This window comes from Mus caroli, unplaced genomic scaffold (assembly GCF_978045245.1).
Source record: "Mus caroli unplaced genomic scaffold, Mus_caroli_1 scaffold_10, whole genome shotgun sequence".
Taxonomy (NCBI): Eukaryota; Metazoa; Chordata; class Mammalia; order Rodentia; family Muridae; genus Mus; species Mus caroli.
Genome location: NW_028227265.1, coordinates 22,043,273 through 22,070,662, shown reverse-complemented (window position 1 = coordinate 22,070,662; position 27,390 = coordinate 22,043,273). Strand labels below are relative to the sequence as shown.

General features: G+C 47.3%; 1 protein-coding gene across 1 annotated transcript; it reads right to left on the bottom strand.

Moving 5' to 3' along the window:
* Positions 1–8,559: 8,559 nt before the first annotated feature.
* Nob1 (NIN1 (RPN12) binding protein 1 homolog) lies at positions 8,560–21,139 on the bottom strand. The gene is made up of 9 exons (XM_021170090.2): positions 21,050–21,139; positions 20,822–20,954; positions 17,313–17,443; positions 14,520–14,591; positions 14,156–14,284; positions 13,892–14,068; positions 12,818–12,915; positions 11,909–12,053; positions 8,560–9,137 (listed from the first exon to the last, which is right to left on the bottom strand). Exons 1-9 carry the CDS (start codon positions 21,137–21,139, stop codon positions 8,868–8,870), a joined length of 1,245 nt encoding a protein of 414 aa, XP_021025749.2. The 3' UTR covers positions 8,560–8,867.
* Between the last annotated feature and the right edge of the window lie 6,251 nt (positions 21,140–27,390).

Here is a 27,390-nt window from a genome sequence, read left to right as displayed (position 1 = left end):
CTCTCAGCTGTAAACAAATGCCAACGTAAAACCCAATTTATTCTGGAGCCATTTTGAGTAGCCAAGGCCTGGGAACACCAATCTAGGGTACCCCAAATTTTATGTTCCAATGTGGGTGCAGCCTCACAGGATTTTTACAATTTACAGAACAAAGTAATAAGTTAAGGCGACTTTAAAGTACGTTGGTGGGTACACTGGAGAGGTGGGTACACTGGAGAGGTGGGTACACTGGAGAGGTGGGTACACTGGAGAGGTGGGTACACTGGAGAGGTGGGTGAGAGGTGGATATATCGAGATGGGGGGGGGTTATGGTCCAAGATGCTATCTGATGACGTTCTCAGCTCTTGGATTGGCCGAAGCGACACTGCCATGGTCACTGGAAACAGAAGAGTCACAGAGTCAGCTCGACTGTTTGACACAGTTCCAGCCAAGCTGAGCTGAATGCTGCAATCGCTGTCCTTCTGTCTGTCTCTCACTTTTAGGTTTTGGTCTCTGTGTGTTTTGTTTTGGGAGCTTTCTGCATTATGAGTCATTTTAAAGTTTTTTTCCAAGGAAAATTATGTCTGAGTCTTTTTAGGAAAAGCCTAAAATGAGCTTTATCTGGCCACTGTTTGGATGTCTCCCTCATGGCCTGGAGATCATTAAGCGCAGATAAACACGTAACTAGATGAAGCCATTACTCCAGGAATCTTCTTGGGGTGTCTACCCCTGAACAAACTCAAACAGTCTGATTAGTGCAGGGTAAACAGAGACAACCGACAAACTCTGACTGGCCAGGAGAAAGGGGGACAGATTCAAGGCCTTCTTTTACAATATGCTTAGAGATTACTGAAAATGTAAGATAGTGGGTCATACAGGGCATACCCCTGGAGTGAATAGCACTCGGAAAATAAGGTAGATTGACTATACTTTCTCTACTGTATAGCACAGATGAGGAAACATGTAATAAGTTAGGTATTAATGTTTGCTATTCATAAAAAGACCAGTTCAGATATCTTCTGTTTGTCTGAAGTGCTTTCAAACTGCAAACATGGCCACCCTAAAAGCAGGCTGCCATATAACGTGTTTGCTTTGGAGGGGACAGTCTTTAGATTCTTGACCTTGCAGCTATAGGGCTAATAATAAAAATAAAATCTGTGCATTTGTATTTTCTAATTGTGTCTGAACTTGTAACGAAAAGGCAGACACACAATCTGTACTTCTTGCATAATCATTAGACCGTCTTTGTGCTGTGAGACCTGTATAAAGAACAAGTACCTCAGCTGGGCGTGGTGGCGCACGCCTTTAATCCCAGCACTCGGGAGGCAGAGGCAGGCGGATTTCTGAGTTCGAGGCCAGCCTGGTCTACAAAGTGAGTTCCAGGACAGCCAGGGCTATACAGAGAAACCCTGTCTCGAAAAACCAAAAAAAAAAAAAAAAAAAAAAAGAACAAGTACCTCGTTGCTAGTCAGAGCTGCAAGATTATCCTGGCCATCGCTTGACTCACTCCTCCCTCCCCTCAGCAACTCCTCCCCCCTCTTCTGAGGGCCCTGCCCTGTAGGCCAACAGGCACAGAGGCTAATATTCTGCTAAGTTATATCTTCTGTGAGGTTTTTATTTATTATCACAAGGTGTTAGTTCCAGAAAGCTATAGCTAGATAATTAGCCTCTGAACAGATGAAATCTCAGTTTCTCCACAGTACTGGAATTCCAATTGGTCCATCAGTCTTCAGACACAGGTTTCTTCCAGGAGTTTTGTTTTGTTTTGTTTTGTGTTCCTAGCCAGATAGCTTCCTTCAGGAGCTGTTTTTCCTTGAGTCAGGGTTTCTCTGTATAGCCCTGGCTGTCCTGGAACCAGATCTGTAGACCAGGCTGGTCTTGAACTCACAGAAACATGCCTACCTCTTTCTCTTGAATGCTGGGATGAACGGCTTGGGCCACTACCACATTTCAGTCTGCTTTCTTTGGCTTGTTTGCTTTAGAATTATTTATTTAATGTATATGAGTACATTGTCACTGTCTTCAGACACTCCAGAAGAGGGCATCAGATCTCATTACAGATGGTTGTGAGCCACCATGTGGTTGCTAGGAATTGAACTCAGGACCTTTGGAAGAATTGTCACTGTTCTTAACCATTGAGCCATCTCTCTAGGCCCAATCTGCTTTCTTATAGAATCTAGGACCACCAGCCCAGGGATAGCACCTCCCACAATGGTCTGGGTCCAACCCCATCAATCACTAATTAAGGAAATGCCCTACAGTTGGATCATTCAGAGGAGCATTTCTCAGTTGCGGGTCCCTCTTCAGATGACTCTAGCTTGTGTCAAGTTGACATAAGACTAGCCAGGACGTCAGAGACACAGACTGACACTGTACTGTCTTTACGTTTCTGTCATGTTTCTGTTTTGTGGTCATTACATGGCTATAGAATTCCCATGGTCTTGTATGAAGCAGACCTTCGTTCCAGGGCTCTGTATGAGGTGGTCATTGCTTGTGGGCTAAATGGTGTGCTCAGGGCCCCTCCCCCACACCGAGGGGAAAAAGCAGAGCCAGGAGCTGTGAAGTTGTTCATGTTGTCACTATTAGAAATAAAAAGTCGGGTAGTTGAATCCCAGGAGTCCTTATCCTCCTGGTGGAAGCACTAACAGCCTCGTTAGTCACTGCTATTACACGTGTCCAGATGTAGTCCAGCTCTTCAGCACAAGAAGTCCCCAAAGTCACTAGTGTTTCCCTGAGCGGTGGTGATGGACTTAGCACACTGCTCACAGCCATTCTTAGGTCTGTCTGGGGATTTGGGTATCTGTTGTCCTCAGCGGTTCCTGGGAGTGCCAGCCATACCCTTGCGGGGAAACAAGGCCCCAGTCTCAGGAGAGAGACTTTTTTACTCTAAGTCCTGTCTTCTCCACTGTCTTCTCCCTATCTCCACCACCACCACTACAGCGTAGGACACAATGGCTCTATTGCATTCTCTGTCTTGTTGGAAGTTTGCTGTTCTATATGCCAGAATCAGGGCATTGATGAATAGGAGGGCCTTGAGGAAGAAGCTGAAATCGCTGCTCAGTGGGTGGTAGAGGCAAACTGTTTATTCCAAACCACCAGAGGCTGTCTCGAGGGAAGGCCGAGTGAGGAAAATTGTCCAGGGTTCTATGGAATAGGAGCCTAGAAGGCAGGGAGCCTGTGAGCTGGGTTGGGAACTTTAAAGTGTATAGCAAGCACTTGTGAGTAGAGATTAAGGGAGTCTGGAGGCCAGTGTAGACCTTGATATGTTGCTAGGCACCACAGGCCCATGTAAATGGGAGAGCCATATGTCCCTTTTGCTAGAGATTGGAATGGCTATCTGACAGGGGGGAACTAGCATCACAAGTTCCTTTTGGGATGCTGGCTTTTTGACAATATGTAGCCTGGGCTAGTCTCAAACTTGCAAACCCTTCTTTCTCTGCCCCTAAAACTTGGGAATCCAGGCTGTATAGCCACACCCAGCAAAGTACTCTCTATTTGGCTTATAACAATAGCTCAACTCAAATGGCCTTCCTAAATGACAAAGGACTTTTTATTCCCATATAGCCAATCAAATTTTGGTTGCATCTCACAGAAGGCGAGGTCGTTCGTGCTGTTCTTCATGGAGGAGGGCTGTTTGTACATTCACCAGGAGAAGACCTTGAGGGAAGGAGAACTCTACTGTTAGCAAAGAAAAGGTGTATGTATGCATATGTGAGAAACGGTGCATGTGGTGTGTGTGTGTGTACATGCATGTGGGGGCTTTTTATGCCCTCTGATTGGTCTGACTCCTGCACTGAGCCTCAAGCATTTACTGAAACCTCACCAGATCGAGGCAATTTGTTCCATAACAGGGAGTTCACATTAGCCTCATCCTGCCCCCCCCCCCCCGGCACTGGAGAGCAAAGCAAGACAATATGCGGGCCTCCTCAGCACCCACCACAGCTCCCAGAATTACATCTTTAGTGATTCAGCTTGCAGAAGAGTCTTCTTGAACAAGAAGCTTTGGCCTGGGGCAAGAACACTATGTGTAGAAGCACCAGTCATTTCAGCTCTGGATCTCTTTCCATCCCTGCGTGCTGGCTTCACAGAGGCTTCACAGGCATGCATCATCATGCTTGGCTTCTTTTTAGAGTTTTTGGGCTTTTTTTTTTTTTTTTTTTGAGATATGGTCTCACATAGTTCAATCTTGTGTAGCCTAGGCTGACCTCCTGCCCCAACCTTCCCAAGCCACCCATTTTTCTTTCTTTCTTTCTTTCTTTCTTTCTTTCTTTCTTTCTTTCTTTCTTTCTTTCTTTCTTTCTTTCTTTCTTCCTTCCTTCCTTCCTTCCTTCCTTCCTTCCTTCCTTCCTTCCTCCCTCCCTCCCTCCCTCCCTCTTTCTCTCTCTCTTTCTTTCTTCTCTTCTCTTTTTCTTTCTTCTCTTTTTCTTTCTTTCTTTCTTTCTTTCTCTCTCTCTCTCTCTCTCTCTCTCTTTTGGTCATTCATTCATTCATTCATTCTTGTAAGGAATGAACCCAGAGCCTTGAACATATAAAGCAAACACTTTACTATTGAATAGCCTTTCTAGTTCCCCTCCCCCCCCCCATGCTATTCTCAAGGCTGGCTTCAAAGTCTTGGTTTCTCTTTAAATTAAACACACACACACACACACACACTCCATATTTCCTTCCATAGTGCATGAGTGGAAGTCAGAGACCAACTTAAGGGAGCTGTTTCTCTCCTTCAGCCATGAGCATCTCAGGGGCCAAACTCAGGCTATCAGGCTTGGCCGCCCTCTGTTCACCCATCAAGCCATCTCACCTGCCCCTGATCTTTGCCCCCATCTCCCTCATGCTGGGGTCACAGGCATGCACCACACACTTGGCTAGCTTTTATTTATTTTTGCAGTACTGAACTCCGTATTGCAGGGCCTCATGTGAACTTAGCAAGTGCTCTTACCACTGAAGTAAAACCCTAGCCTTTAAAAAAAAAAAAAAAGCTTTTCGAGCCCGGTGGTGGTGGAGGTGCACATCTTTAGTCTGAGCACTCAGGAGGCAGAGGCAGACAGATCTTTGCGTGTTTGAGGTCAGCCTGGTCTACAGAACAAGTTCCAGAACAGCCAGAGTCACAGAGAAACCCTGCCTTGAAAAACAAGACAAGAGCTGGAGAGATGGCTCAGCAGTTAAGAGCACTGACTGCTCTTCCAGAGGTCCTGAGTTCAATTCCCAGCAACCACATAGTGGCTCACAACCATCTGTAATGGGACCTGATGACCTCTTCTGGTGTGTCTGAAGACAGTGACAGTGTCCTTCTATATATAAAATTAAAAAAAAAAAACCTAAACAACAACCGTTTATTGAGCTCTCTATCTATAGCCTGGCTTGAACTGTTGACCAGGCAGGCCTGCACCTGTCTTCAGCCTCAGCCCCCATGAGCTGGGACTACCCACCTGTGTCACCAGGCTATTATCCCTCATGAATTAATTACTAAGGAAATCATAAAGTAAGACTGGCATTCTGTGCCAAAGCCAAGGTTGAAACAAGGAGAGAATCCAGGAGCTTGGACTGCATTTTACACAGGAAATAAGGTGGCTCTAATCCTTTGGCTGTGAGTGAACCTTTACAATACAGCGATGTTCATTAATGTTTGTTTAGTAGTTTCATTTCTTCTGAGACAGCGTCTCACTATGTAGCCTTGGCTACCTGGAACTTACATATGAAGACCAGACAAGGCCTACAAACCAGAGATCTGCCTGTTTCTGCCTCCTTAGCATTGGGATTAAAGGTGTACGTACCCCAGCACATTCGGCAGGTTAGTATTTCTCAGCTTGCAGGACCTCTGTCCTAAAATCCCAAACCTTCTCACAGCAGTACTATGAAGTGTGAGACTCCTGTTTGGCAGGAGAAAAGCTGAGCCTCAAAGTTCTTTTTTGTTGTTTTTCAAGACAGGGTTTCTCTATGTAGCCCTGACTTAGTCTGTAGACCAACCTGGTATTGAACTCACAAGAGATCTGCCTGCTGTCTCTGCCTCCAAAGTGCTGAGATTAAGGGTGTATGCCACTACTGCCTGGCTTGTTTCAGAGCTCTTCTTCCTAGAGTTACACTGATCCTGAGTCCATACTTAGGACCCTATCTAGCCCCATTCTTTTGCTAAACTCTTGTCTCTTCTTAGGCTTAAAGCCCTGGGAGTCTATAGTAAGCCATTACAGTGTTGTGGCATAGATGGGCAAGCCATGGCAAACCACAGAAGTGAAATTTACCTTGGGTTGAAGAGCCTCAGTGAAAAAACACAGCTTAGCACGCAGGAGGCCATGATATAGCCCCAGCACCAAATACATTTAAGTGAAGGTCGTACGTGAACGGACGGACGAGAAACGGATGCGGGTGGGCACCGTTGGCTTCTCAGACTCTAGGACTCTCTCCATAGGAGAAGCAGTTCATTAATTTGCAGGAGACTTTGTTACTTTTCTCCTTACTGCAACCAAATGCCAGGCAAGAAACAACTTCAGGGAGGAGGGTTATATTAGCTCATGGTTTGAGGGGACAAAGCCCATTGTCATAGGGAAGGCACGGTGGCAGCTGGCTCTGCAGTAGCTGCCTGCTCACATCTCAGTGGTCCAGAAGGCAGAGACTCGGAAGTAGGTTCAACAAGGCCAGAAAGCTCAAGGACTGTCTCTCCAGCAACTCATTCCTTCCTGCTAGACCCTGTCTCTCAAACTAGCTGGGGATCAAGGGTTCAAACACAGCAGGCTGTGAGGGATATTTTTCAACCAAACCACAACAATATTTATCAGCAATACAACTTGAGACATAGACAAAGAGATCAGAAAGTAGAGATTTCCACAAGTCCAGAGTGAAAGCCGTGCTCCAGGCGCTCATCTCACTGCCCATTGGGAGGGTGTTCTGTGTTGATCTTACATGTCCTGTGTGCAGGAGCCTTGTCTCTGTGCCATGTCCCTCCTGCAAGCTGACACCAGAGCTTCCCTGCTCTCCTATGGAGTAGGCCTGTCACTGGTAAGCACTGGAGAACTGTATGCCAGCACGCATGTCAAACACTCAAATTCATGACTCTCCAGTTTCTACCTCTCATTCTGGGAAACAAGACCCGGGACAGGAAAGTGAGGTAGGTGGAGCGCCCTGCCTTTGACCCTCACTGAAAACCCAGAACCTTGCCTGGGAGGACTTCAACCCTTAGAGTTGAACTTTGCTGCAACTCCACAAGTGAACTGCAGGTGGCAGTGGTCACCACCTTTCCCCATTCCTCCCACATCCTCTTAAAATCAGGCAAATTCTTATCTACCTTATATTTAAGAAATCCCAATTTTTCCTCTGCAACCCAGGTATATTTGACTTTAAAAAATTTTTTTTTTTTGGAGGGGAGCGCTTTTGAGACAGGCTCTCTCTACAGAGCACTGGCTGTCCCTAGAACTAGACATGGCTCACCTCTCTCTCCAGAGAGCCGTGATTGAAAGTGTGCACCACTACTGTCCAGCCAATTAAAATATTGTTAAGGAAATGTTTTAAAGCCAGGCGTGGTGGTGCACACCTTTGGTCCCAGCACCCAGGAGACAGAGACAGGATCTCAGAGTTTGAAGCCAGTGTGGTTTAGAGAGTGAGTTCCAGGCCAGCCAGTGCTTAGCATTCATCTCACGGTCCCAACAAGTACAGCCACTGTTTAGAAGCAGACACAGACTAAGCCGAAATCTAGTCTATCTAGTGATGACCTGGCCAAATCCCGTAAGCCCGAGAGAGCACCTGTGCTGAGCTACTGTAGCATGGTTAGGTGCTTGGCTTGGTGACTCTGCATGGAGTACTAAGGGGCTGTAAAGACAGCAGCTGATGTAAGTGAGTCGCCCTGGCTGCTTCCCAGGGCTGAGGGTGTATTTAATAGGACTTGCCCTGAATTTGATTAAGGTACTGCAGTGATAGAAATGGCCATCCTTTCTCCAGGAGACACATACTTGGTGAAGGTGCAGCCTCAGTTGCAATTGATGGCCCAGGACTGAAGGGGTCATGCAGTGTTTTGGAGATGCCAGGACCATGAATGACCACCAAGAACAGCAGCAGCAGTGGAGTACAGGAAATCTGGAGCCTAGAGGATGATGAGTGTGCTACAAAGGGCATGGCTGGAGAAGTGACCTAAGCCCTTGGAGAAGCCCAGAAGATCGTGAGTTGGATCCCAGACATAGGACAGTTGTTTAATTTTTGCTTTTGATTGTGACTGTGCCCTGATATTTTTCCCTCTTGAAGGAAGAAAGTATTTTAGTGGAGCCCACAGTTAAGAGACTTTGAATTTTAAAAGATAATGGATATTTTAAAGTAACTGAACTTTTAATATGTAAGACTGTGGGACTTTTAAAGTTACTTAGATCACGGAAGTGTCGGATGAGTCGTGTGCGGCCCTCAGATGAAAGGCTGCAGCTGTGTTCACTGTACTGACTTCCCGGCATGATGCAATGTTTTTCCCAAACAAACCAAAAAAAATTTACAAATTTAAAGTTTTATTGTAGAATACTTATAATTTCTGGCAAAAAAAAAAAAATCAACTATATAGTTGATTCTTAGTGTCCGTGTCCACCAAGGATACGAGAACTTAAACACAGAGGAGCTGACCATTGAGTTTATTAGAAAAAGATTTGGCTATTTCTTCCTTTGAACTTCAATGCTCAACACTGGCTCCGAGGCGCCCTCCTTTCTGCTTTCAAGCTCCCTTTCCACGGTGGAGTCCTGGCTCTGTGTATTCACAGGCAGGGCAGTCACATTAGGCTGCAATGCTGCACAATAGCCTCAGGCAGTTGAGAGAGCCAGGCCTACTGCTTCTGTCTAGATGGTTTGCAGAGCAGATACCAGGGATGATGCTGCAGCCTCCTCTTAGCTAGCTGCAGTCTGCTTTGCGTGCAGGGCTTGCAGTGTCACCTCTTCTTTACAAACTTCTTTCTGGAGGCGTTGGGATTTAAGCGTCTCCTCCCGGCTCCCAACGTGCCGTCCCGGACTTGCAGGATGGCCGAGCGGCTGGAGATGTCATTCTCTGCGAAGGGAGAAACCCCGGCTATGTAGTCAGGGGCGAACACGTTGGTCTTCTGCCTGGCCTTGTGGGAGAGTCGCAGCTGGGGGAAGCGCTGATCCTCGGTCAGATGGGGGTTGATGGCGTATTTGCCCCCTTTTGGAGTGGGTAGTGAGTACTGCAATTAAGAGGAAAGACTGTTAGACCAGGGATGCCAGCTCACACAGATCCTCATGCAGTCCCACTGTGTGTCAACAAGACAAGTATCTCCCAACCATGCTTCCCTCGGTTGACAGATGAAAAACTGAAGGGAGTGTCTGCACACTCAGCTCAAGACAAATGGACAGAGCTTCAAGAAGCCGACGCCATTTCCAGAGGTGCAAGCGAGCAACTCTGCAATGGCTACACTGGCTCTGGACTGAACAGAGGTTTAAAAAAAAAAAAAAAAGGAGGATTACATGGGTTTGATGAGTGGGGTGAGGCAGCCTTAAATGTGCTCTCATGGGGCTGGGTTCAGATCCAGAGCTGTAATCTTTGCCACCAAAAAGCATGCTTGGCTGGGCATGGTGCTACACTTTCAAGCTCCTGGCATTTGGATGACAGAGGTAAGAGGATCATGGGTTCAAGTTCATCCTTGGTATATGGTAAATTCAAGGCCAGCAAAAACTCTCTTACCTAAAAAAAGTGTTTAAACTCCAGAGAGAGAGGAGCTGGGATTGAACCAAAACTCCCAGCACTTGGGAAGTAGAGGCAGGAAGAAACAAGAGACCGTTTCACACCAAGCCAAACCACACACCCATGTACCTTACACCATCACACACACACACACACACACACACACACACACCCTAAGAGAAAGGGTTTAATCTAGGGCGGGGACAAGAACGGGAAGGTCTGAGGGCATTTAGTACAGGGCACTCACACATCCTGCTGCGTCAGGAGAGTAAGCAAAGAGCTGCAGCAGGGAGCTGGCGAGGCTCTCACTGGCCGAGCACGGAACCACGGGAGCCTCAGAATGAGGAGTGAAACAAAGCACAGCATAAGATGGAAACCCACAAGAGAAGTCGGACGGCGGTGGTGACATGGGAGACAGGGGCAGGAGGGACCAGAGTCCTTGTCTCTTCACAGCAGTGGGAGAGTGACTAGGACACAGTTCATATACAAACAGAATAAGGCAGCCAGGAGCATAGGCCTGGAGTCCCAGCTACTTAGGGATGCTGAAGCAGGAGGGTTATAAATTCAAGGTAAGCCTGCGCAACTTTCAAGGACTCTGAAAAAAGGGTGAGTGGTGCGTAGATGGCTCAGGGGTGCAGTGTTTACTGTACAAATTAAGGACCCAATTCCAGGTCCCAGCACCCACATACAAGGCAGGTTGGTGGCACTTGCCTAAACCTCATGCTGGGGGCAAGGAAAAGAAGACAGGATTCCAGGACTCATTGGTCACCTGGTCCAGCTGAGATGTGAGCTCCAGGGCCAGGGCACCCTGTCTCAGGAGAGTAAGGTGGAGGCCAGATATGATGCGGTGTGGGCCTTTAATCCTAGCACTTGGGAGGCAGAGACAGGTGGATCGCTCTGAGTTCAAAGCCAATGTGGTCTACACAGTGAGTTCCAGGACAGCCAGGGCTACTCAATGACACCCACCTCAACACACACAAACAAACAAACAAACCAGGCCAAACCCAACAAACAATGTTAAGAAAAGAGAAAGGAGGAGAAAGAAGACACCTGATGCCCATCTCTGCCTTGTCCGGGTATCTACCACCACCTACAAATTATGGAAGAAATGAGGGTGGGGCGGCATCTCAGCAGCAGAGTGCCTGTCAGCAAGTGTGGAGCTGGGGTTCCATCCCCAGCACCACAAAAGTAAATATTTGTAAACAGAACACAGAGCAGAGAAAGCCTGACAATATCAGAAAACAATGATTCAGCCTTTAATCCCCATAGAGGCGGCAGATCCCTGAGTTCTAGGACAGCCAGGGCTACCCAGAGAAATGTAAACAAATCACACAAAAGTAAAACCAACCAAGCAAGAACCAGTACAGTTATGTGACAGCAACAATGTTGTACCTGACCTAGACAACCGTATTCAGAGTAATTGTGACTTTACAGGCAGGATCCACCTCAACCAAGAGACAAGTGTCACGGATGATGCACCCCCGCTCCACCACAGCGCAGAGGACCCAACACTGCCAAGCTTTCCACACCAAAACACTGAAGCTACTGTGCGGTGCACACCTGCCATCTTGGCACTCAGGAGATTGAGGCTGGAGGATTGCTGAGTTTGAGCCCGGCCTGGTCATGAAAGTTCAAGACTGGGAGATGACTCCAGTTTAAGAGAGACTCGGGGAGGCTGAGGAACAGAGCTAAGGGGGAATGGCTGCCTGACTAACACTTTGATCCTTGTCCTGGCTTCTACCTGAGGAGCTATCGCTCCAGAACAGAACCCCTCCCCCACCCCCCATCTTCTAGAGACAGAGCAGTACTCAGTAGCCATGTGGGCTTCCCACCTTACAGATCTTCTCTGTCTGAGCCCCTTGAATGCTACAACTACAGGCGTAAACCACCATACCTGGCTGGTTTTTTTTTTTTTTTTTTTGATCTTTCACACAATCCCAGGGCCCTCCTGTGCTGGACACCCACCTTCCTCCCTCCTCTTCCTTGTCACTCACTCCTTCCCCAAATTGCTTCTCACAGATGGCTAGACCCACACTCTTCCTCTCTGGGTACCTAGTCCACAGGTTCTGGCCCCACCAGCAGACTGACTAGCTGGCTCTCTTGGTCTCTGCTCTTTTTTCTGAGACGGGCTCTAGTAGCCAAGGCTGGTCTTGAACTCTTGTTCTTCCTGCCTCCACCCAAGTGCTGGGATTCCAAGTGGGCATCATCCCTCTGCCCAGTTCTCTCATGGTCATTTGATTCTCAAGTTAGGGGTTCAGGATACATGCTACCTACCCGGAGGCCTCGTGGGTTCAGAACTTTCGGGTTTCGGGAGAAATGCATGTGCAAGGTTCCATCATCATTGATAGTCACAGACACTTTCTTCAGGGTCTTGTTCCCACAATGTCCACAGAACACTCGGTTCATGTCCGATGTTGTCCTAGGGGATGCAAAAGAAAGGCTGCACACTAGCTCCACAGGCAGAAGACCATACCTCCAGCCTCAGAGAAAACGATTATGAATGCAGGAAAAGCTAAGCCTTGTTATGTCCATCTTCCAAACAACAAAGCCTTATGCTAAGGAAAGATGCAGGAAAGGGAAGCTCCCTTCCCCAGAGAGAAGAGGGCGAGGATGCCAGACCATGGCCAGGAAAAGACAGGGCGTGGGCCTGTCCTGTGCCAAATACCCTGCTCCGCCCCTGACTCATGCACCCAGGTTCTTACAACAAAGCTTTCAATTTAATGACAGCTTTCAAGAATTAAGATGGTAACTAACTTAATACTCGCAGAGGCAAGGCGTGTTGATGTAAACCCACGCACTCCAGATTCAGACTACTTTGCCTGGGATGGAGAACTCTACCCATGGAGTAGCCATGGCAAACAGTGAATCCCTGCACCCATCAGCCAGCTCACTACGCAGTTCATCTCTCCCCCACACTCCATCCTCCCAGGTCACCTGACTCCATCCACACTGTCCAGTAAATGTCATCAGACTGGCCCCTGCTCCAGAACGCACATCCTTAACTCTAAGCCCCTCACACATGTGTGTGAGGGACGGGTCAGCGGCAGCCTCTGCCCCAGGGATCTCAGTGTGGCACAGACAGCGGCCACAAGGAAGCAGAGAGGTGAAAGCACATGTGGAATGGAGTGCTCTCCTGGGGAGTCACCAGCAGGGACAGGGACAGGAAGACTTGCAGCCACGCACTTGAAACAGCCATGACAGCGCAGGATGTAGCTCCGGGCCTCTCGGACCAGCATGCCGTTCACTGCCAGCACGTGCAGCCCCATCTGAAGTAGAACATTCTACAAACAAGAAGTTCATGAATAACTGAAATCATCCTCTTTACTGTTAATTTGGCAATAATTTTGTTCAGTTATCAAGTCCCAATGTTCTGGTTTGGCTTATAATCCCTGGCTTTTGTTAAGGAACATAGAGGCGTGGCTGGGAAGAAAGGGACCCGGTTCACTGGGCAATTCCAAGAACAGAGCCTGGCCTCATTGCAATGCCCCTCAATCGAGACTTTCTCTCTCTCTCTCTCTCTCTCTCTCTCTCTCTCTCTCTCTCTCTCTCTCTCTCCCTTCCTTCCTTCCTTCCTTTCTTCTTTCCTTTTCTTTTCTGTTTTTCGAGACAGGGTTTCTCTGTGTAGCTCTGGCTGTCCTGGAACTCACTTTGTAGACCAGGCTGGCCTCGAACTCAGAAATCCGCCTGCCTCTGCCTCCCTAGTGCTGGGATTAAAGGTGTGCACCATCACTGCCAGGCTACAAACATAATTTTTAAAATGTTAAATATTTTAGCCAAGCCATGATGGCATATGCCTTTAGTCCCAACAGACTAAATTAAATTATTCTTACTCTTATTGTCCTTTCTCAAAACAGGCCTTTTAAAAAATTATTATTATTATTTTTTAATTTTTTTAGGTTAAAGTGAGCTCTTCAATTCAGCACCCTGAAACTGCTCTGCACATTTCTGGTTTCCATCTGCCCTCCAAGGTAAATCCTTTTAGAAGCCCTGGTCCTCCATGGGCTGAAATTCCTGGGACAGAAGTTGATATATCTCTGTGAGTTCCAGGCCAGCCTGGTCTATAGATTGAGTTCTAGGACAGCCAGGGCTACACAGAAAAATCCTGTCTTGAAAAACCAGAAGTAACTAATTAATTTAAATATTCTTAAAAACAAACCCCCAAACCCCAATGCATACTGTCACTGGTGTGATGGTCTACCCTCAAACAATATGACAATCAGTCACTCCTCAGGGCTGGCTTGAGTCTACACCACCCACCTGCATGGCGAAGTCCGTGGTCACACAGCCAACCTGCACGTCCTCTGGGGTGTCACACTGCTCCAACTCCTGCTGGATCTGCTTTATGTTGCTGGGGGTTATCCACCCACCACCATCGTCATCACTGTCTTCACACTCCTCCTCCTCCTCCTCTTCCTCCTCCTCCCTTCCATCAATCTGAAACATCAACAGGCAAACTCCTAGCCCACAGGACTCTCATGCAGAGGCTCCAACGTCCCTAGAGAGTGCAAGCCGGGGCCTTACCAGCAGCTCCTGCAGCTCATGGTCAATGTTAGGCAGTGGGGTCCTCCAGAACATGAAGGAGCTGAACTCCAGGTTCTCGGGCCCATCAGCTGCGTGGCCCCGATCCACTGCTTCTTGTAAGGGTTTAGACTGAGATTAAATGAAACATTTTTATTTTAGTGTAGGCAGATGAGACCAGTGCTTCACATATATAACAAAGCAGAAGAATTGAAAAATATGAAAACTGTTTTCAGTTTAAATGTGAAAGCATTCCATATGCAAGCTGGGTCTGGAGCACTGAGAAAATACGCTCACTCCTGGTCCAGGTCCATGTGCTTTGTCAAGACCTGTGCCACGGAGGACCGGGGCTCCTAAAAGGATTTACCTTGGAGGGCAGATGGAAGCCAGAAATGTGCAGAGCAGTTTCAGGGTGCTGAACTGAAGAGCTCACTTTAGCCTAAAAAATAAAAAACCCAATAAAGCCTGTTTTGAGAAAGGACAGTAAGTTTAAAAATACAATACGATTAACTAAAACAACAACCTAAGATCTCTCTCCCTAGGTGTTGAATATAAAGACCTAGAAGTCACAAGAATACACAGACAAAATGACAACATTCTGAGATCCTGACTCCATTATTGGTGCTTTCAGGGTGTTTGTGTCTATTCTGAACATTTCACATTGTCTACAGAAAGCTGGCAGGTGTGTAGCTGTGAGCCCTGCAAGTACCCCACAGTGAGAGCTGTAGGCTAACTGCCTCAGAGCTGGTCACAAGTAGTGCTCTAGAGCTTCTGGAGACAGTCTCACTGGGCCCAGGCTGGTCTTCACTCAGCGTGGATGACTCTGATCTCCGGAAGGCCGGGAGGGATTACCAGAGCGCACCACCAGGCCTATTTCTGAGGCACTGGGGATGGAATCGAGAGGCTCCATGCATGCTAGGCCACACTCTACCAACTGAGCTACCACCTCAGCCAGTTGTAAGGCTTTGGATACAAAAGTAAAAAAAAAAATGAAATAAATAAAAAAGAAGGAAAACACGTCTGTTTTTAGGCTTTTAAATTGGAGGATTCTAAACATGACTGAGAAGCGAGTGACAGCAGTTCTGAGCAGTATAAGCATATGAAGCCATCCCTAACTATAATCCTAGCTAGGGACGGAGGCAGGGGAGCAAGTACTCAGGTCGGGCTGGGGATGGATGAGTAGTTAAGAGCACTTGCTGCTCTTGCAGAGGGCCCAAGGTTATTTCCCAGCACCCACAGGGTTGCTTAGAGCCACTCTGACCTCCGTCCCAGGGACTCCACAAGCTTCTTCTCAACTCCCTGGACACGGGGTATAGACACGGCGAACATACGTACACGCAGGCAAAACACTCACACGTTAAGTGCCACTTTTCAGTTTGCTTTTTTAAAAGGACCTTAAAAAAAAAAAAACACCTCAAAGTGTTCAAGATCATGCTTGGTTATATAGCAAGTTCCAGGATAACCTGGGCTACAGCAACTGCTCAAAACAAACAAACAAACAAACAAACAAACACAGTGCAAATACATTTGATGAGCTTAGTAAACATAACATACAAACTTCATTGCTGGGCGGTGGTGTCCCACACCTTTAATCCAGCACTCAGGAGGCAGAGGCAGGAAGAGCTGAGTTCAAGGGCCTGCCTGGCCCACAGCCTGAGTTCCAGGACTGCCAGGGATACAGAGAAAAAGCCTGTCTCAAAATACCTTGAAAAAAAAAAAAAAAGAATACACACACACACTTCCATTTGGAGTCTCACCAAAACAAGTTGATTAAATACTCAGAATGGAAAAGTGTGACTACTGATTGGTTATTTGGTAACATTAGGGGCCCATATTAATCCTATATGAAGACACTGATGGCTCTGAAGGTATTTCTGTGTTGGAGGCAGGGTCTAACGTAGCTCAGGCTCACTTACTTACACTCATTAAATAGAGCATCCACCTAGAACCTCTGAGTCTCCAGAGCACTGGGATACAGGACAAGCGAGCTCCCACTCTCCACATAACACTGCTGCTGACTGAACTCAGGCTTCATGCATGAGACAAGCACTTAGTAAGAAGCAACATCCTAGCCCAAGGCTATTGTTATTTTTAAGCTTAAGTATAAGGACCCATGCAGTTGAGGGAGAAAACCAACTCCCATAGGCTTCTGACCCTTCTAGCAAGCCGTGGTATGTACACACACACACACACACACACACACACACGCACGCACGCACAAAAGAAATGAAATACAGAAAATAAACAAGGAGCTGGGCCTGGTAGCACATGCCTTTAATCCCACTGCTCTGGGATGCAAGGATGTAGGTCTCTGTGAGTTCAAGGACAAGCAAGGCTATATATGAGATCTTGTCTGAATACAAAAAGGGTTCAGGTCCAAACTGGACAACATAGTGAGACCCTGTCCTATAAAGACGCATTGATCCTGTATATGAGGAAGACAGAGTAGAGTGCGGTGCCACAGCACACAGGCGCCCACACGGAGGTCAGAGGACAGTCTCTCCGGGACCCACTTTCTCCGTGTGCCTTGTCTTTGTTTCAGGCAGCGTCTCTCCTGTTGCTTCCTGCCGATTCTGCTGCCTCTCTCATCAGAATGGGAGCGCTAGAACTGCCAATTCTAGCCAATGCATCTACCCTTTCACATAGTCTCAGTCATAGGTCATTGTGTTACACGGGCTCTAGCCGGCCGGCTTTGTCTTTATTTTAATTAAGAGCATGTAATAAAGACACACGGGAGAAGCTACATGTCACGCAAACAGCAGAGACCTCCTAGCTGAAAACAGACTGGGTTGTGGCCCTGCATGACGAAAAGATCACTGTGGACGGTAATGTAGAAGTGACTTAAAAGGCCACCAAGGCCACGCTAATATTCCTTCTTTCACACTTGACAGTTCCTATAAGAAAGAGTACACTAAAAAACCAAAGAAACCTGGGGCTGGAGGTGGCTCAGTGGCTAAGAGCATTTAGTGTGCAATCCTGAGGACTAGGGTTCCACTCCCAGCACCGGTGTTGCTGGTTCAGTGGTTAACAAAAGCCGGTAATTCTACTCCTCTTCTGGCTTCCACAGGCATCCTCCCCACTATCCCAAAAGCATAAAGCCACACACAAATTTCAAAACCAAACCAACCAACCAACCAACCAATCCAACCCCCTCATTTACCTTCTCTGGTTCTTTTTTTAGATGAGACACCCCGACAAATTCTGCTTCCAGCTGGTAAGTCAGAGCCAGCACCTGGATATCTGTGGCAGAGAGGCTGGGGTAGTCCCCAGTTTTCTTGGAAAACTCAGTTACTGCAAGCAAACAAGAGATTTCTATCTTTAGTTAAGGGCAAACTGACAAGTCCTTGGATAACCACAGCATGGAAAGAACACATGTAGGGCCTGGGAGAGATGGCTTATCAGTTAAGAGCATGAAAAAGGACCTGGGCTCAGTTCTCAGCATCCTCATGGTGGCTCACAACTGTAACTCCAATTCCAAAGGATCTAACACCCTCTTCCAGCCTGAGAGCACCAGGCAGATACATAGCACACATACATACAAACACACATGGATACATACACACACACCCCCCACAAACCAGAACAAATGCCGTATGGGCCACTACAGGTGTAAAGGTGTCTGGCAGCAAATGCGACCACCTGAGTTTGGTCCTGGGAGCTGCATGGTGGAGGGAGAAAACCCACCCTATCAGGCTGCCCTCTAACCTCATCTAAATTGTGCCATGCACAAATGTTTTCTTCTCTAAGGACTTGGAATCAATATTCCATCTGGGGGAGGTGGCTCATTCCTATGGTAATCCTGGTACTCCATGGAGACTAGAAATTAAAAGCTACCTTCAGCCTCATAAAAGTTCAAAGTCAGCTGGGTGGTGGTGGCGGCGCACGCCTTTAATTCCAGCACTTGGGAGGCAGAGGCAGGCGGATTTCTGAGTTCGAGGCCAGCCTGGGCTACTGAGTGAGTTCCAGGACAGCCAGAGCTGTACAGAGAAACCCTGTCTCGAGAAACCACCACTGCCAAATAACCAAACAGAAATAAGAATCTGTATCCCATAAAAACAGCACCATCTACTTTCTCCTCTGAGAAGTGACTGAGAAGTCTGCGTTCACCACCACCAAGCCCCTCCCGAGTGAGGTAGCTCTAAGGTAAGGTTCTCATCCCCGAGGTCAGGGGACAGGACAAGGCTGACAGACAGAGTCCTCAGGAAAGCACGGTTATCAGGATACGCCTTTCTTCCTTCTAAGCTCTGCTCTTTACTTTTAAGTACAGCAGCCAGATTAACAGAGGGTTTGAGTTCAGGATGGAACAGAAACTTAACTGGGCTGTAACCACAGCCTCTGATGAAACCGAGAGAGGTGCTGTGTACTAATGGTCAGTCTTTTGTTTTTTTTGGGTTTTTTTTCAGAGCTGAGGACTGAACCCACGGCCTTGGGCTTGCTAAGGGATCACTCTACCACTGAGCTAAACTCCCAACCCCTAACGGTCAGTTTGTTAACGATTTTAACAACAGCACACTGTACTTGATCCACAGTGAATGGCACCGGCTACTACAGTGTTTGAGACACTGACAATAAACACACAATTTTCTCATATCAGAACAGTGTCTTCTTATAATAATGGCGTAAGTAACAGACACAATGCTACATTTCCTATAAAAATTGGTATTAATAGCAGGGCGTGGCCGCACATATCTTTATTTTTATGCTTATGAATGGCCTCGATGTGCATGCCAGTCTGTCCGCCACATGTGTGCCTAGTGCCCTCAGTTCAGAAGAGGGTGTCAGATGCCCTGGAACTGGAGTTAACAGATGGCCGAGTTGCCATGTGGGTGAGGGAAGCGAACCTCTGCTTTTCAGAAGAGCTCAGTCACCTCTCCAGTCCCATAATGGTACATACCTCCTTTAATACTAGGATGTGGGAGGCAGATGTAGGCAATTCTGAGTTCGAGGCCAGCCTGGTCTATATGGGGAGTCCCAAGCAAGCTGGAGATAAAGAGGTAAGACTCTGCCTCTGCCTCCTTGGGCACCCAGCAAACGTTTCCAGTATTTGTATTAAGGTTTACTTACTTGCCGGCCAGTGGTGGTGCATGCTTCTGGCCCCAGCACTGGGGAGACAGAGGCAGGTGGTTTGAATTTGAGGATAGCCTGGCCTACAGAGTTCTAGGTCAGCCAGGGCTACACAGAGAAACCCTGTCTCAAAAAAACAAAACAAAAAACTTTTTTTTATGCATGTGAGTGTTTTGTTAGCATGTAGATTATATGTTGGCCCGTTTCCTCCCAACCATATCCTATGAGGTACTACTAGTATTTTGGAAAGTTGAAGCCACTTGACAGAGACCCTGTAACTATCAAGTCGGAGGGAAAAGCTACAGAAACCATCGCATGGCAGGTAGAGCCATGGCCACCATTTGCCTCCGTGACGCTTCCACTCCCTACTAACCTGGATTCCTGAAGAGGATCATGACCCCTAAGCCACTATTTTTCTTCTAGAACTAACGCAAGTCCTTAACATATCCCTTTTCCTTTTTAAAATTTGTTATTTTTGAGATGAGCTCTCACTACATATATAGCCCTGGCTTGCTTGGAACCTCTGACTCCAGAGGGCTTGGACTAAAAACATGTGACACCACACTGGGCCCAACCCCCTTTTATTTTTTATTTATTTATTTATTTTGGTTTTTCGAGACAGGGTTTCTCTGTGTAGCCCTGGCTGTCCTGGAACTCACTCTGGCTGGCCTTGAACTCAGAAATCCACCTGCCTCTGCCTCCCGAGTGCTGGGATTAAAGGTGTGAGCCACTACGCCTGGCCCCCTTTTATTTATTTATTTTTTATTTATTTTTTTTTATTATTTTTTTTTAATTTTTTTTTTTTTTTTTTTTGGTTTTTCGAGACAGGGTTTCTCTGTGTAGCCCTGGCTGTCCTGGAACTCACTTTGTAGACCAGGCTGGCCTCTAACTCAGAAATCCGCCTGCCTCTGCCTCCCAAGTGCTGGGATTAAAGGCGTGCGCCACCACGCCCGGCTCTATTTTTAATATGACAGTCTCACTGCCTAGCTTAGGCTGGCCTGGGACCCATGAGACTGCACCACTGTCTATATTGTGTGCCTTTTTCCTTTCTTTCTTTCTTTATTTTTGTTTTTCGAGACAGGGTTTCTCTGTGTAGCCCTGGCTGTCCTGGAACTCACTCTGTAGACCAGGCTGGCCTCGAACTCAGAAATCCGCCTGCCTCTGCTTCCCAAGTGCTGGAGTTAAAGGTGTGCGCCACCACGTCTAGCCTGCATGCCTTTTTCTGAGTTGAGGTTGCCTCCATTGGAAACTATAATCACCCTACACACAGGACCACTGATCTAAGTTCTTTATTTGTAATTCACCCAGCGCCTTCTGTATACTTGTCGAGTGCTCTCGCACTGAGTCTTAGGAGTCTACACAACTTTACCTCATGTTTCCAATTTGCTACACACTTCTCCAAGAGGTATATCCGCATGGTCTACAGTCCTCGCGGAGGAAAGGCAGATATTATTACTATTTTCACGATAAAGCTTAAAGCCTGCGATACGGTGGCGCGCACGGCTGGCACTATTAAGCCAGGCTGAACCGACTGTCTCTAAAACAAACGCTGGCTGGTACCGACCGGGGCGGGTCTGTCTGCCAAGGCTGGGCCGGGGCACTCACCCAGCCGCACGTACTCCGGGAGAGGCTCCTTGAACCGAAGCTGGTAGGGCAGCACTGCCAGCCGCCTGCGCGTGGCCTTGTCGCGAATCTCTCGCACCACCTCCCGGATGGTGTAGATGTTCTTCCCGATGTCCTGTGGACAGACCGGCCAAGTTATCCCGCTCGCCTGACCCCACACGCATCCCTGGAGGGCCTCAAGCCCAGGCCCCGCGGCGGGATCCCCAGTACCTGCAGAGGCGCGTCCCTCAAGAAAGCTCCGGCGTCAGCCACAACGTGCTCCACCGGCGCCATGTTGGCTGTCAAGGACAGACCGCGCATGCGTATGGAGCCTGCGCCGTTCCAGGGTTTACACCGTAGTCCTCCCCAGACCGGAGGAACAGCTGCTGCGGTTTCGCGGCGCCCCCTAGCGGCCACCGGCCACCCCTTCAGGACTGCGCGCATACACAGCCGCGCCGCTTGCCCTGCCAGGGGGGCTATGTGCATGATTAAAGTTGAGGGACTCCTTAATTAAGTAATCGGCCTTGGAATTCGTAGAACTTTCTTTACTTTTAAAGGAAAAATCTGGGGCTGGAGAGATGGCTCAGCAGTTAAGAGCGCCGACTGCTCTTCTGAAGGTCATGAGTTCAAATCCCAGCAACCACATGATGGCTCACAACCATCCATAAGGAGATCTGATGCCCTCTTCTGGGGTGTCTGAAAACAGCTACAGTGTATTTACATATAATAAATAAACAAATCTTTAAAAAAATAAATAAAGGAAAAACCTGTAGATATGGCGCATGGTTGAAAGTCAGTAGCTAGAAACAACAAATCACAACAAATCCGTAGGGTATATTCGATTTTACAAGCAAGGAAGCCAAGCTGACTTAGCCAGATAACCTCCGAACTGACTTGAAACCACTTTTTAAAATCCGTTGTGTTATACAGCCATGCAATCCTACTTTATTTGAACATCTTGGGTGGGACAACGGCTGTATTACTTAATACCTTTGCCCCATCTCCCTAAGCAAGGCACGTGCTTTTCTAGAAAATTGAACAGAAGGGGTAGTAGTGACTAGTAATGACTTCCAATTTTCCTTTCAATTCTGGGATTAGGAGATCTGGGCTACTACATGCTGGCAATGCTGATCTGAGCCTTTAGCAACTGCTTTCATTTACTCATCTGTCCCGTATCAAAAACCCTTCAGTGCCCGGATGGTACCTTCGTCTGACTCAAATATTTTCTGCATCCCCAAACACCTTAAATTACATGGTGGTGGTGGTGGGGCATTCCAGGTGCTCCTGTGGGGGCTGGAAGGCAACCATGGGAGTCAGTTATCTCCTTCTGCTAAGAGACTGCTAGGGATGGAATAGAGATTCTCAGGCTTGGCAGGAAAAGGTGCAACTTGCTGCCTCTTCATCCCCAAAGGCTCTCATTTTGTAGCTCTGGCTGTCCTTGAACTCAGAGATCTGCCTACTTCTACCTCTCTTGCTCTGGGATTAAAGTTGTGACCACCAAACTTAATCCCCAAATATTTTATATCACCAATCTTCTTACCCCTCAGTCGCTCCAGTCTCCAGCTTCCCGGTGCTGCCTGTTCTGAAATAAGACCCCAGTTGAAGACTATCCAACTTTATGGACTATTTTTTCAGTATTTTGGAATCCTTTCTCAGCTAGCTCCACTTCTCTGCAGGAGCTGACACTGCCTACTGTAGCTTCTTTCAGGATTTACCTAGTTTTGGTGATTCTTTGCCACCCTAATCTCCCTGCCTTCTCACTCTTCATCTGATTCTCTCCTTTTTGCCTTGCAAACACAGTACCTTCTTCCTAACTTTTTGCACCTTAATCAATTCAAGTTCTTTTCTTCAGCAATAGCACCTATCTGCCAGGTATTAATGGCCACAGTATACAAACTCTAATCATGTATATGTGTGAGTTTTAAATCTCTGTGTGTGTATGTGTGTGTGTATGTGTGTGTGTGCATGTGTATGTGTCTGTGTGTGTGAGTGTGTGTTGTGTGTATGTGTGTGTCTGTGAGTGTGTGTGTCTGTGTGTGTTGTGTGTGTCTGTGTGTGTGCATGTGTGTGTGTCTGTGCATGTGTGTGTGTGTGTGTGTGTGTGCCATTCCCCGTGGGCTGGAGTAACAGGCACTTGTGATTCACCTAATCTAAGTGGTGGTAATCTAATTCTTTCTGGTCTGCTTTTAACAGGTTAAAACTTAAGCTATCTGTTGTGGGAAGCCACATGTGCCGTTGCAGAGTGGCACAGGCTTCTGCTGGCCACCACGCATACATAGGCAGGAAAGTTTTTTGCCAAGATGAGGTTTTGAGAATTGACCAAAATTGACCAATCAGAAGAGAGAGAAATTGACCAATCAGAAGAGAGAGAAAGTAACCAATCAGATAAGAGAGAAAGTAACCAATCAGATGCAGGAATGCAAATGAGGTAGTAAGCATCAACCAAACACAACACAATCCGGGTGTGAGACACGCCTCTCCTAGGCCTATATAAAGCAGCACCAGGGCTGGGCTCAGGGTCTTTTTGCCTCTACAATCAAGCTCTCCCAATAAATGTGTGCAGAAGGATCCTGTTGCAGCGTCGTTCTTGCTGGTCAAGAATCTGTCCAGCCCTAAAGGGCTCTCTCGAAGCATTTATGTCGCTCTTGCTCTGTCCTCTTGCTCCTGCTCCCCCTCTCTTCCCATTTCCCTCCCCCCCCTCCCTCCACGTGCTCATGGCCGGCCTCTACTCCTCTCCCTCTCTCTCTTCCTTTCTTTCTCTGTCTCTACTTCCTCAACTTCCCTCCCCAAGCCCTGAATAAAACCTATTCTGTACAAAAAAAAAAAAAAAAAAAAAAAGCATTTATGTGCAATCCTTGTCCCAAGTCCACTCTTTCTAGGAAGCTCCATCTGAAATTTCCTAGCATCTACACTTGTTAGAGCTCCAATAATTATTATCTTAGAGTCTTTCTATATATCTCTGATGGACTTAAACTAAAGAGTTCTGCTTCAGTGCTGATATTACAGGCATATGCTACCACTTCCTATTCCTATTTTATTTTACTTTATTTTTTAAGGCATTACCAACAAAAGCATTCAAGGTAGGAATTTCTGAGCCATCCTCCTTCCTCCCCCCACCAACAACCAATGTTCATTGCACTACAGAATGTCAACATCAATTCGAGATGTTTGTCCGCACCCTTCCACCTCTGCTCTCTCTCTCTCTCTCTCTCTCTCTCTCTCTCTCTCTCTCTTTTTTCTGGTTTTTCAAGACAGGGTTTCTCTGTATAGCCCTGGCTGTCTTGGAACTCACACTGTAGACCAGGCTGGCCTCGAACTCAGAAATCTGCCTGCCTCTGCCTCCCAAGTGCTGGGATTAAAGGCATGTGCCACCACGCCTGGCTTCATTTTTCTATATCAAGTTTTTATCTCTTTCTCAGATTTCTCTATCTGCAATGGACTTTCCACATTGACCTAAACAGTGAGTGAAGATCCAGGAACCAGAGTCTAATAAAGAGATTTACACAAGTTGATGAAAGATTCTGGGGTTTCATCCCTAGAAGAAAAACTGACCTAAAGCTAGTCCTGGTGGCTCATGCAGACAGCCCCATCACTTTGGCTTGAAGACAGGATCACTGACAGGGAGGGAGATTGAGAGTTCAGGGTCACTCTTACTTACATATCTAGTTTAAGGCGAGCCTGGGCTACAAGTGATTCTGTCTCAGATAAATGACACAGAAGAATCTGATGTGGGTCAGTGATGCTGAAACTCGTGTGCATCAGAACCCCCTGGCGAGCTTGTACAAATGAGCTCACTGGGTCTCAGTTTCTGACATGGCAGGTGTAGGCAGGACCTGAAAAGTGACATTTCTGGTGGCCCAGGGGATCTAAAATCACCTATTACATAGAGTTTAAGGCCTGCCTGGGCTACCTGGGACCCTAACTCAAAGAAAACATAAAAGGACAAGGCTGGGTGTGGCTGTTCACGCACAGTACGCTTGTGATGTTGTCAATCAGAAGTAAGTGCCAGGTGGGAGGGTCACTGTGAGCCTGGACTACACGGTGACTTCCAGGTTAGCTGGGGCTAGAGAGAGATCCTGACTTTAAAAAATAAAACTAGTTGGGCAGTGGTGGCACACACCTTTAATCCCAGTCTCACTCAGGAGGCCAGCTTGGTCTACACAGTGAGTTCTAGGACAGCCAGGGCTACATAATGAGTCCCTGTCTTAGAAGAAGAATAACAAAACAAAACAACCCTCCCCCAGCCCCACCCATGCACAAATACAAAACAAAACAAAACAAAACAACCAAAAAATTGGGAGATGGTGCTGCAACTTCAATCTCAACCCCAGTACTAGGGAGGCAGAGGCTGGAGGGCTGCTTATCAAATTTCAGGCCTGATATATAATGAAGCTGGACTGGAGAGATGGCTCAGTCATTAAGAGCACTGGCTGCTATTTCAAAGGACTGGAGAGCTCAGTTCCCAGCACCCACATGGCAACTCATGATAGTTTATAACTCCAGTCTCTGAGGATCTGATACTCTTTCCTGGCTCCCACAGGTGTAACTGGGCTCCAGACCTTAGCATAACTGACTCCATGATGGAAGTACCACTCAGGCTATAAAACTCAGCCAGCACACAGACAGCACCACCGGCCAAAATGAAAACAGAGACCTAACCCACCGAAGTCTATAGTTCTGGGAAAGTCTCTAAATGTACTGACCTCGCCTTTTGGCTTCTGTAGTTCTGCTTCTGGGTAACTGTTCTTGGTAACTGAAGTGTGTCAACCCGGGACATGGCTTTTGTGCTTGAAACCTCATCCTGAGAAAAGCTTGGGGCTACACTGGGATCTTGAACACCCAGTGTAGTCACAGGCTAGCAAATCAAAACTTTCTATTGGCTTAAACCCATGTCTCAGACCCCCCACATATCTGGAGATCCCACAAAAGTTCCCAGAGACCTGACCTTAAGACACTGGGGGTCCCAGAACCTCTAGGAGTGGGTAAGAGTATGGTAGTCAGGGAAGTCCTAGAGGGTGCACACCTGAATTCCAAGTCTCCCTTTGATCAATCACTGTCTAACACTTCATAGGAGTCTGACACCCCAACCCCAAAAGGAAGCAAATTAGGAAGCCACCTGCTCTGTCACTGAAAGATCCTGACAGAATGTAAAAGGTCACAGAAGCCCTGAAATTGGCAAAATAGATTTCATTGTTAGTAGAACTAGCTTCACTGATTTAGAAAAATAGAGGTGCACAATGCTCTGGCTGCTCCTTGAACCTGTGTGTCTGACAATGTTCTGACCAGGTGTGTGCCCATTGCTGCACCTCACTGCCAGGTGTTTGTGATATTGGTTGCTGGGAAAGAGTCAGAAAATCTCCCGAGCAACCACAGTCGGGGCCAATCCGGAGTTGCTGCACCTTCATTAGACTCCTTCCTTGTTTCCCTCCCATACCCATTTCTTGAGGAATCAATCATTTTAGAATAGACATTGTTTAGATATGGAAATCCCCCACTCCCCCCTTCTCCTTTCCCCCCTGAGGGCCTATAAAAACTGGGACCCGTTTCCCCTCGAGGTCGACTTGTCTACCCCTGCATGGGATATGAGTCGTCCCCAGAGCTCTGGCTTTCCCCTAATAAAGCCTCATGTGGTTTGCACCACATGAGCTTGGTCTCTCATGAGTTCTTGGGTGTCTGCTATTGTCCTGAGGCCTGAGCGAGGGGCTCCTCTCGGAGTCTTTCAGCAGGACTTATGGAATCTCTCTCTCTCCCTCCCTCCCTCCCTCTCTCTCTCTCTCTGTCTGTCAATGGTATACAGGCTGCAATCCAATTAACCTAACAATTACTCTCTGTAAAGGGAGAGTTCAAGCATCTGTCCTAGGAGGCTGGGTGTCTCAGCTGGTCCTCCATATAAACTGAAATCCTGAAGGTGTAGGCTCCAGGGCCAGTAAGCTTCCTCCTTCGATGTCCTTACATCGGCTTCCAGCAGCAGGTATGGCCCAGACTGAAGGTGTGTCTTTTAGCCACACAGACCTGGATTAAAGGCGTGTGTCATTCTTCCTCGGGATCCTGACCACAGATGTGCCTCTCCCATTTCTGGATTGGAGTTCCTTCCAGATCCAGTCAAGTTGACAACCACGAATAGCCATCACATGGAGGTAGCTTCGTGTGTTTAACAACAGAGAACTGAATGGGACAGGACCTTTTGCATGAACTGAAAGCCACCCTCACCTTCTCTCATGATGAGACGTAGAGTTACAGATACCCAGCAAAATTTTGGTGTCTCACCCTTTGTCAGAAGAATATTTCCTAGCTGAGAGTTTTGCCTCCAATCAAAAGATATAGTGGGACTTATCCGTCATACAGATTCATAGGGGTATGGGCAGAAACCAACCCCCTCAGGAGTGGCCCAACAGCAAGTTCCTATAATTAATTGTTCAACTAATTAGTTCAGCTACCCCTGACCAGATTAAACAATACCCAATGGTCCTGGAAACTAAAAGGGAAATAGCGGTCTCCATTGCTGGCTTGGGAGGCATGCATCCTGGTGCCCCATCCGTCGTCATCCTGGTATACACCTCTTCTGCTCATGA

What these genes read in the sequence shown, in the direction of transcription:
- Nob1 (XM_021170090.2), bottom strand. Translation starts at nt 21,139, where the DNA reads ATGCGCGGTCTGTCCTTGACAGCCAACATGGCGCCGGTGGAGCACGTT. An exon ending in TAAAAAAAGAACCAGAGAAG is followed by an intron (nt 14,592 to 17,312) that starts GTAAATGAGGGG and finishes TTTATTTTTTAG; the next exon opens with GCTAAAGTGAGCTCTTCAGT. An exon ending in GCTTCCATCTGCCCTCCAAG is followed by an intron (nt 14,285 to 14,519) that starts GTAAATCCTTTT and finishes ATTTAATCTCAG; the next exon opens with TCTAAACCCTTACAAGAAGC.